Genomic DNA, 11,024 nt, shown 5'->3' on the forward strand with positions numbered 1-11,024 from the left:
ACTTCCCTTCACCCGCTTTCCTTCTCCCCCCCCCCAATGCATTTTCCAAACCCAAACAGGGTTTCCTCCCTTGCTCCAGGCTTTTTAGTTGGCAGTGAGCTTCTCAACCAGTTTCAGTTTCAGTTAAGCTTCTGGCAGCTTCTCTACTGTAATTAAGTGTCCTCATTTTTCCCTGAAAACGTCCCACACTCCTCGAGTTTGAACACTGTCCTTTCCCAAACCCTCAGGGGTTTGTTTACGAGAGTCTCCGATTGCCCGTTTATGATAAGGATGACGCTCCAGGCCTCCCCATCCCCAGCTGTTCGCGAGGACAACCCTTCCCGGCTCGCAGCTCAGAGACCCAGCCACGCCTGCAGCCGAATCCTCGGTCCAGGAAGTAGTTTCGGGGCCGGGCCGGGTCTACCTCCCGCGCTGAGCCCGGCTCGCCACACACCGCCTGGGTCCCCGCCCCCACGGCGCCGGGCCCGAGCCGGGGGCGGGGCCGGGTGCTTTGTGGGTCCTGGGGGGCGGGGCTGGGGGCGGGGCACGGGCGGGGCCAGCTGTGGGTTTCGCTACGTCACCGGGAAGTCCCCGTACGACTCGAGCGCGGGCTGCGGCGGTCGCCAGTCCTGCCAGGTTCTCGCAGGCGCGCGGTTCAGTTTCTCCTGCTCTGTGCTGACCGTCGTCTCCGGCCCGTTCGCCCCGCTCGCGGCCCTCGTCCTGCAGACCCGAGGTGCTCGGGTTGCATCCCTGAGTTGCCCGGGTCCGCCGGCGGCCGTCTGCAGAGATGCCTGGAAGGAGGGCTCGTAAGAGCGCCCAGCCGAGCCCCACGCGGGTCCCGGCAGGTAGGGAGAGCTGGGGCCCGCGGAGATCCTGGCCGGGAAGGGGGTCGGGGTCGCGATCTCGGTCCGGGCAGGGGCAGCCCGTCGCCCCCGGGCCTAAGAGCCGGGCGGGACCCGCGCCCTGGCACGTGCTTTAGGGGCGCCTCCGGGACGCTGTTCGCGGGTTTAACCCGGGGCGGTGGGGATGGCTAGGGAAGGGGCGAGCCTTGCGATGGGGATGCTGCTGCGTTTGAGCTGCGGCCGAAAGCCGCCTCTCCTTCGCCTGCCTTTAGTTCGCGCTCGCCCTCCCTGGGGCCACGCGGAGAAAGTCATTGTCACGGCCGGGGGCGCCGCTGGCGTTCAGCGCTTCCCGAGACAGGCCCTTTTCCTCCGGGGTCCAGGACCTTTTGAGGACCCTTCTCCGTGTCTGACCGCTGTCCCCAGCCCCAGCAGCAACAAAAGTGGTACTAATGCTTGATGCCGTCACAGTTCTGCAAAGGACGGATGGAGGGTTATGGAAGCCCCGAAAGGACCAACGAAGTCAGAAGCCTAGAAGGCCAGGCTTCTTAGTTAATTAAAAGTATACCATTTTGACAGTCGGTATTAGTTACAGAAATGCCATAGAGAAAAACAGAAGATGGTCCACAGTGTTGTTTAATCCGTCCCTTCCTCCGCCCTTCCCCATCCATGTAGCCCCAGTAAGTAACGTCAGGTTACCTCTCCTCCTCCCCGCTTTTATAAATCTTATCAAACAAAGCAGACATCTGCTAAGGAGCAGTAGCAAAGAAGTAAGACCGTGGGCTGGAAATCCGTGTGGGTCATACTGCTATTACATCAGACAGAATTGAGCCCCTTTTAAACTTAGTTTAATTTTATGGAGCCCCTGGGGCGTGCAAAGGAAGTGGTGCATGGCCAGTGTGGCCATGGCTAAGTTGGCACAAGGCTGCTCTCCGGCTCTTGCTTCGGAGGGAAGAAGCTTTGTCCGTCTTCAGTGATGTCCAAGAGTTCTGGCTGTGTTGCAAGAATTTCATAACCTTCACCGTCCAACTTGGCCCCCTTTAATAAGGGACAGCAAAAAGGTCCCTCTTAAACTTGATTAGATGGTAAGACATTGAGATGTGAGGTATAACACTGTCTTAGTTTTACGTGAACAGCATAATGATTTGATATATGTTATCAATTGTTACATGATTACTGTAATAACTTTAGCTAAGGTCCATCACCACACATAGTTATGTTTTTAATTAATACATTTATAGATATAATAGAAAGATTAAGAAAACAACTCGGTGCTGTTTTTTTTTTTTTTTTTGATGAAAGGGATAATTTTTTCTGTTACAATTCAGGGCTTTCAAAACGGTAGCCTGGATGATAATTGTTTTTTTAGCATTGTGTTAGTATTTCTAAGTCAACTGAGAAGGACATGTCTTACTAAATAGTTTTCCAAATGCCTGATCCTATAGCCTATAAAGAAATATATCTTATGAAATTTATCAGGTGTCTTGTTAGGGATTAATAATTATTTTTTTTTTAGGAATTATGAAAATTTTACCCAGCTCTTGTAAAAAGAGAATTTGGTTATTTTGAGCCTAAATAGGGAATTTGCAAGGACTGTTTACAAAGTAAATCAGTTTTTAATTTGTAGTCATAATGGTTTTTAATGATCATGAACATGATATTGAAATGTACCAAAAAGAAACTGAATTGCTTTTCGAACTATCCAAGAAAATAATAATTATGGTCAGTATAGCTTTGGTGTTGATTTCATTTACTTTAGAAGTTTACTTAGAAATTAGATTATAAATATTACTTTCCCCTTATATTCAGTTTATTACAGTATATTAATCTTAAAAAATAGTAAACACGTGAACTAAACATTATTTGTTTTTTGCTTCACTTATCTCCATAGAGGCAGTGGATTGGTACAGATTGGGAAGAACTTGTTTTAAAATTTTAAGTTATTTTAGAAAATATGGACTTAACTTTAGAATAAGCTTTTATGAGTCTTTCATGAGAAAACTTGAAAGAGTTGTTTAAATAATGCATTTAGATTTACATATTATGAGGGCGTAATCTGAACTATGAATTATTGCCATTTACAAAATGAGTTGTACTTGAAAATAACATAAAAGAATTTAACTTTTCTTTCCCTAGCCAATCTTAAGTGAGAAAGAAAAGGATGAGATCACCTGAGGCTGTGAAACTCACTCACTCTTTGTGGTGTATGACATAAATGTCTATATTTGAAAGTAAGATAACATTACTTCATCCAGGATGTTCAAAAAAAAAAAAAAATCACAAGTTAAATGTCTTTATTTTTGCTTAATTATTTCTGTTGTTTATGAGTCACTGTATGTTAGTGTATGTCGTGTGTGTATAAGTTGCTTTTCTTTCTTTACATTCAGAAAACAAGTGTATGTAAAGTTAAGATAATGCTTTATGGGATAAATACTCAACTAGTCCTTGGGATGGGCATATTAACTCTTGCTGGTTGCGGTTTGCAACGTCAGTGTAACTTTGATATTTTGCTTTCCTTTGCAGATCCTGAAGTTGAATGTGCCATTCAGTTGAGGAGAATTGGAGACAAACTGAATTTCCGGCAGAAACTTGTGAATCTGATATCCAAACTCCTCCGCTCAGGAACTTGACTTAAGACGCTTTCGAATGAGGAGACTCCTTTCAAAGGAAGATTCCCCAGTAGGTACAAATTTCATCAATTGGAGGAGAGACTGCCTGGTAATGGAGAAGAATGTGAAGGGACTCTCAGTTGGTTTTGAACGCTCTTGGAAATGAAGATGGATACATCACACATAAATTTCTGTCGGAGGTTTGCCAGAAGTTGTTGTTGGGGATTCGAGAACATTAAAAATCCACTTTTTATTTTAAAACAAGAATGGAGGAGCTTTGGACATATGGAATCAATTCTTTATACATCTTGGTTTTGTTTAGAGACTTGTTCTAGTATTTTTGCTGAAGGTTGCTGCCCAGTGTAAGAGGAGCTGACAAATGATTATAGACTCTGGTCAGGGGCTGGGAAACAGAATGTATACTGCATGTTTGTTCTCCTTTTGGGTGACAATGGCAGAACGATGTGTAATCTTTGGTTTATGTATATTACTTTGTTAAGAGTAAAATTTTTATTTGAGAACACTGAATGTGATAGTGAATGTTAATTTCATAGGTCACTACAAAATATAAACTAATTTGAAAGTTTCTTTTGAGTTAAGATGTATTGTTGTTTCTGTTCAGAAGATCTTTTACTAAGTGTGTTCCAATGAGCCTTACCCTGGGAAGTGATATACTTTGAAAAAATTTGAAGTGTTAACTTGGTGCCAGTGAAATTCTTGCAGAAAAGAAAAAGAATCATGGGGACTTTGCATAACTCGGAATAATTTAAAAAGCGATAGATTTTTTTAACTGCTGTAATTAAAACTTGGTAAGATGAATATTCTAATATAACTGCTGATAAAAAAATGAATATTTTTAAAGAAGTTTCTAAAATCTGTAAAATGTCCTTTCTTATACTCAGTGTATATTGTATAAGAGTGATCTTTTAAGAGAGATTAAGCATGTTTTCATAATTGAGATACATACATGTATTTTTCAAAAGGAACAGATTGCTCATCCAGAATGAAAATCCCATTTACATACATATGCATAACTTCATCTGCTATATATATATTATCTGTATATCTATATATATATAGTGTTAGAGTAATAGGTATATTCTGAGACGGGCTTCATGAATTGCTGTTTTCAATTATTAAAAGGCCAGGCTATCAACAAAACTCCACAAATATATAAAAAAAGAAATAATACTGTCAAGATTGAATTTCAGCAGGAATAATCCTATTTATTTTACTTATTTATCATTAAACTATTTTTTTCTTTCATTTGATAATAAAGTTGCATTTTGGAATTTTGAGGCAAGGGTTTCATAACTACTTGAACTCTTACTGGAAGAATGTTTTAATATAGGCTGTAGTCACTTTAGATGAAAAATTACCTCAGCATGTTTTTTCTTCAGTATTAAAGCTGTTAGTTTATTTAGTTGCAAAGACTTTTTTTGAGGGGGAGAGGGAAGCATCTGCCTAGAGGAGAATGTTTTGACTTGGATATTTATGGTCTATAACTATATTTATACATATATACAATTAAAATTTGATACTGTAGCTGTAACCTATTAAATAATTAAAAAATTACCTATTAAATAACCTATTAAAAATTACTTTTCTGTGTGTTTATTTTTCATCGTGAGAGCTACTGAGTGTTCATTGTGAAAGCAAAATATTTTAAGTAACCCCCATCAGCAGTTAGCTTTTGACCAAACCACCTCTGTCCCAGTACTGTGGTGGGAGTGGGCGCTACGGGACATTTGGCATGATTTCTGCTCTCTAGAGACTTATGCGTTAATTGGGAAAGGAAGCAGTGAAAAATAGGAAATGAATGCCAGGCATAGGTCTCGGGTGCTGCCGAGTGCCGCAGACGGATGCCTGGAGGCGGCGGAGACTCAGGCCTCACTTGGAGGTTTGGTGAGGCCGGGTCCCTGGCTGCTCCTGGTCTGCCTGCCGGCAGGGGCTTAGGTGCTGTTTCTGCTGCCTCCCGCCGCCTGGCCCTGTGCTGCAGGTATTGCATCATCTGCAGCTAGTCATGTGCTGAAGGAGGTGTGACCCAAGTGGCCTTCCTGTTTGAGTGGGAGAGCTCAAAAGATACTCATTTCTTGCCTTTTGTCTCAGAGCCGCCTCTCCGACCCACTCCTGCCCACTTGAGTCTGCTGAGGTCCTGGGATGTGAATCGCCTCCCTCAGATGGGGAGAGAGGAAGGGCTGTGGGGGAAGGTGGCTGGCGGAGCTGATGGCTGCAGAACTGGGGAGGGCAGGGGGCCCTGACTCCATAAAAGGCAGGGCCCGTGTTTGATGGCATGAGCATTATTCCCTGCTGCTGCTGCTGCTACTAAGTCGCTTCAGTCGTGTTCGACTCTGCGACCCCATAGACGGCAGCCTACCAGGCTCCCTCGTCCCTGGGATTCTCCAGGCAAGGACACTGGAGTGGGTTTCCATTTCCTTCTCCAATGCATAAAAGTGAAAAGTGAAAGTGAAGTCGCTCAGTCGTGTCCAACTCCTAGGGACCCCATGGACTGCAGCCTACCAGGCTCCTCTGTCCATGGGATTTTCCAGGCAAGAGTACTGGAGTGGGGTGCCATTGCCTTCTCCGTTATTCCCTGAGAACTCTCATTTTTTTAAAACTTCATGTTAGAGTATAGCCAATTAATGTGACAGTTTCAAGTGCACAGCAGAGAGACTCAGTCATATGTATATGTGTATCCTTTCTCCCCCAAACTCCCCCCATCCAGGCTGCCACATAACATTGAGCAGAGTTCCCTGTGCTCCACAGCAGGTCCTTGTTGGTTATCCATTTTAAATACAGCAGTGTGTACATGTGGATCTCAAATTCCTTATCCCCTCCCTCATAAGTTCATTCTCTGTGAGTCTATTTGAGAACTCTATTTTTTTTTTGAGAACTCTATTTAAATGTCAAAAAAGTTCCCATGATGTTCACATAATTGTATCTATTGACAAACAAGTAGCTACTATGTTAAAAAATACTTTTTGATTTGCACTTAGATTTAAAAGAAAACCTCAGTAGTCTATATTTGGAAAGCATCTATGTATCTGTCATCTATCCTGTATCTATGAATGAGACAAGTTCTTCATCTATCCTCTATCCTGTATCTATGAATGAGACAAGTTCTTCATCTATCATCTATCCTGTATCTGTGAATGAGATAAGTTCCTTATCTGTCGTCTATCCTGTATCTAGGAAAGTGACAAGTTCTTCATCTGTCATTTATCCTGTATCTATGAATGAGACAAGTTCTTCAGTCTAAGGATGCTGGGCCCTGTGATTATGGGTTTTAATCCCTTGCAATAACTGCCCACATACATACACCACACTGGGCAGGAACAGCATAAATGGTGAGAATTCTGTCAAACTCCTCACGCCTTTGTCAGAGGGGAAGATCCCCAGAAGATACACCTTGAAAAGAGAACAGTGACCAAGAGTGAGGCTGCGCAAAGGGAACCCCACTTTGGAATGCTGGAGCCGGACGCTTCGAGGCAGGAGTCTGAGAGTCTGCTGAGCTGTGTAACTGAGGCAGCCTGTCTGAGTCAGAGTTGCTCCTCTGAATTCAGAGACCCTGATCGTCAAGGTCCCTTGTGGTGTGAAACAGAACATGGGGTGACAAAGACGCCTAAAGAAGGCCTTGCATCACACTTCCTACTCGCCCCTTTATTTCAGACAGGATTCAGAGAGAACTGAAGGGCTTGTGAGAAGTAAAAGCATGGATGTAAAACACCAAACCATCCCAAAACAAAACAAAAAAAAGAACCAACTACCACGCAGACTCTTCTCCCCAACATTGATGGTAAGTCCTGGAGGAAGTCGTGCAGGGACTTCTCGGACTCGTAAATGATTTCTGGGAAATGAGAATTGCCCGTGCATCCTGGCTTCCCCGATGGTGACCTCACTCCGTCAGGCCTGCTTCTTATATGAGGCTGGAAATAGCTGAGGGCCACCTGACAGGACACACCTGGCCGTGGAATCACCTGAGTCTTCTTACGTAATAGGTCATGGTTCAAAAGCAAAACGGTTGTCAGTGCAACGCAGGCGCTAGCAGGAGCGTCTCTTTTGAGGACTTTCAGAAACTGCTTACTTCCCTGGTGGCTGGGATTTCGCCTTCAAGGGTGGGGATCGGGGAGGTGGGGTGTATGGGCTGGATCCCTGATTGGGGGTGCCGGTGTGGGGCTGGGATTCCAAATGCACTACAGCCAAGAGGTCAAGGCATGGAACAGAAGCAGTTCTGTGCATGGGTTCAATAAAGGCTTTAAAAAATTGTCCACATCCAAAAAAAAAAAAAAAAAAAATCTTAAAAAAACAAATTTGCTTTAACAAATTTATAGTGTGATGGTCATACCTACCTACTGTCTTCTTCCAAACTGGCCGCTTTTTAGAAAACCAAATGTCAGAAAATTAATGAGAGTTGTAGATGGAGATTTGGATTCCTTTGCTTAGAAGCCTGGGTCTCACACCGCCTCCTAGTCTTGTCCACTTTGAGATTGCATGTCACACAGAGCCTGGGCTGGGGTTTGGGTTGAAAATAGAATAAACAAGCAAAAATAAAACAAACAAAAAAACCTTGGTACTCTAGTGTTTTAGAAAAAAGGCTTTTCTCCTTTTTGTCATGCTCTCTCACTAACAGTCTCTGACGGAGCTTCTGAGATTTGTTTCCAACTTCACATCTTTACCCAGCTATTTTCAAAACCACAAAGTTCCTTTGCCACAAGTGTCACTGGCTTCTGACATTGGAGTCAGTCGGTTGTTTCAGCACTTACTCTTTGGGGAACTCTGGATAAATGACTTGACCTCTGTTTTCCTCTAAAATGGTGTAAAATGCACCCATTTCAAACCATCTTGAAAATCAGATGAGGTGAGAAAGTGCCTGACTTCTGACTCACTCACACTCTGAGTGTCCTTAACTGCACTGTCATGACAGAGGGTTAGGTATTAGCTTCTTTACCAAGCTGTGGAAAATCTTGTGCAATTAATTAGACTAAAATGAAAGCTTTTGAAGGCAGGCAGTAGGGCAGTGTGGAACTGGAGAGGCAGTGGCCGTTTCTCCCTTAATGAGGGCACTGCTTTTAATCTGTGACCTGTTAGTGATGGCAGAACATTTATTGCCACCTCCTTCGTGTTAGGTTTCACGAATACTATTGGATTGCCTGAAGCCCCTTGAACATTTTCATATAAAAATTCACGTCTTGATTTACACAATACTATCTCAAGAAACAGGAAGAAGAACTGGTCTGGTTAGCTTGGACTAGATTTGGATAAGGCTGTGTTCAGTGGCAGTGGGGGGGAGTAGTGGGGGGGGGAGGGCAGTTGTCTCATCAGGACAGAAGGGAAGACCTGCCTTTAGGGAACTTGAGTGGCATCCACCCCAGGGTTTCCATAGGGCTCCTCTGAGTCTGTCCTCCTGTGGACAAAACTTCAAGATCAATACCATTAACGTTTTTATTTATTTATTTTTTACTTATTATTTTACTGCATGGTACTGGGAATCTTTGTGGCATCATGCAGGCTCTTTCAACACTCTCCTTGGTGCATGGGATCCTAGTTCTCCAACGAGGGAGCCAACCTGTGTCCCTTACATTGTGAGGTGGATTCTTAACCACTGGACCCTCAGGGAAGTTCCAAGTTAAATAACCATTTACGGATCACCCATGAGGAGCTCAGCATTTTAGAAACGATGGTTTTACTGTTTCACTTAGTGCTTATAATTTAGAAAGCATGATCATCTTTCTTATTCTATAGGGAAGGGAATAGCCTCTGGGAACCAGTCATCTCCCCAGAGTCAATTGGCCAAAGAGCGGAAGACAGGATTTGAACCCATGCCTCTGTCACCTCCGGAGAAGGCAATGGCACCCCACTCCAGTACTCTTGCCTGGAAAATCCCATGGAAGGAGAAGCCTGGTGGGCTGCAGTCCATGGGGTCGCTAAGAGTCGGACACGACTGAGCGACTTCCCTTTCACTTTTCACTTCCATGCATTGGAGAAGGAAATGGCAACCCACTCCAATGTTCTTGCCTGGAGAATCCCAGGGACCGCAGAGCCTGGTGGGCTGCCGTCTATGGGGTCCGCAGAGAGTCGGACACGACTGAAGCGACTTAGCAGCAGTAGCAGCAGCAGCTCTGTCACCTCAAAGCTCCCCTCTCCTGCCCCCAGAACAGGGCCGCTTCCCACGGGGGGACAAGGGAGAGTCCTCATTCCGGAGCAAAGCTAAGGGTTCCCCAGCCAGGGATTCTACCCCTGGGTTTTCCTGAGGGTTGCAGGTTGATTATTAACCCAGCTGATGAAGGAGACATCCCGGTAAGGGTAGCAGCAGCTGGGATTCCTCTCGCGCAGCCGGACAGCCATGACCCCCACCTCCAGCGATGGACTCGCAGCCTCCGGAGGCTGGAAGCTGGCTCAGGTTATCCCGGAACCCCGGGGGCCCGCGGGGAGGCCGAGGCCCGCCGCGCCCCGGGGAGGGGTTCTGGGTCAAGTGCGCAAGGAATTCTGAAAGATCCGCTCCCCGCCGGCTCGCCTGCTCCCAGCCAGCGCCCAAACAGCACCTCCTGAGACAGGCCCGCAGGGCTATTCTCAATGGGAAAGAAAGGGATTTGAAGAATGCAGGCAAAACAGCAGTGTGGCTGCCCTATTTCAGAAAGTCAGGCAGGAATTAGGAAGGTAGAAGAGATCGGTGCCCCCACAAAACAAACAAACAAACCCCGAACAATAGAGAAGGTAGAAATGACCGAGCCGCCTTTTGCGTGATTCATCTGGACTTGTGCTGAATGAGCGCTGGGTGGCTGTGTGGGCTATGACACCCTCTGGTTTTACTGTTTAGTGATTCCCAGATCATCAGTCTTCAGGAAACACACGTGTGTCAGTTCATCAGCGAGCAGAGCAGAGGAGGAAAAACGTCCCATTTTTTGGGGGGGGAAAAGATATTTGCAATACAATACAGCACCTGTAACAAAAGTGAGAAAAAGTCTCCTTTTTTCTTTTTGAAGTTTTTATGCGTGTCACATCAAAAAGGGCAGATTTCTGAGAATTGGCAAATCAAGAGTAAAATTTTTGTTTAACTTTCAAAATGTGGTTATAGAAGAATATGAGGAAGTCAGGCGTATGCTTCACAGATGACTCCTTGGGGCCCTGGGAAAGTACCAGCCAGGATGATAAATCTGGGCTTTTCTTCCAGATTTTAATGAATATCAGGAGGAAGAAGTGTGATAATGTGCTCTAGGTGTGGCTTACTTGTAAACCACACTTTTCTAAGAATAAGCTGGTACAATGACAAGTGTATATTTCTATATTTTGAGAAACATACTCTACTATAATCTTCAACCCATTACAGTTATATTGGAATTCTCTCCATGATAAACATTCCCGAAGGGACACAGCCACTGGCCCCCTTTATCGTTACGTTTTACTATTCCATTCCTGAAGACTATGGAGTGTTCCTTGGTCCCAGTTTGCCTGGGTCTTCCTGGTTTTAAAACTGAAAATCTCATGTCCTGGGAGTGGTCTCTGCTGCTGCTGCTGCTAAGTTGCTTCAGTCGTGTCCGACTCTGTGCAACCCCATAGATGGCACCCCACCAGGCTCCCCCGTCCCTAGGATTCTCCA

At 44.9% G+C, this 11,024-nt stretch overlaps 1 protein-coding gene across 1 annotated transcript; it reads left to right on the plus strand.

Moving 5' to 3' along the window:
• The first annotated feature begins 574 nt into the window (after positions 1–574).
• On the plus strand, positions 575–5,028 carry PMAIP1 (phorbol-12-myristate-13-acetate-induced protein 1). Its single transcript, XM_005908305.3, has 2 exons — positions 575–824; positions 3,342–5,028. The coding sequence occupies exons 1-2, from the start codon at positions 767–769 to the stop codon at positions 3,446–3,448; spliced, it is 165 nt and encodes a 54-aa protein (XP_005908367.1). The 5' UTR covers positions 575–766; the 3' UTR covers positions 3,449–5,028.
• Positions 5,029–11,024: the final 5,996 nt, after the last annotated feature.

Source organism: Bos mutus, chromosome 24 (genome assembly GCF_027580195.1).
Source record: "Bos mutus isolate GX-2022 chromosome 24, NWIPB_WYAK_1.1, whole genome shotgun sequence".
Lineage (NCBI taxonomy): Eukaryota > Metazoa > Chordata > Mammalia > Artiodactyla > Bovidae > Bos > Bos mutus.

Excerpts from the sequence above, each read along its gene's own strand:
- PMAIP1 (XM_005908305.3), top strand. The coding sequence starts at position 767 with ATGCCTGGAAGGAGGGCTCGTAAGAGCGCCCAGCCGAGCCCCACGCGG. Across the intron at positions 825-3,341 it reads CCCCACGCGGGTCCCGGCAG|ATCCTGAAGTTGAATGTGCC; the intron begins GTAGGGAGAGCT and ends TTTCCTTTGCAG.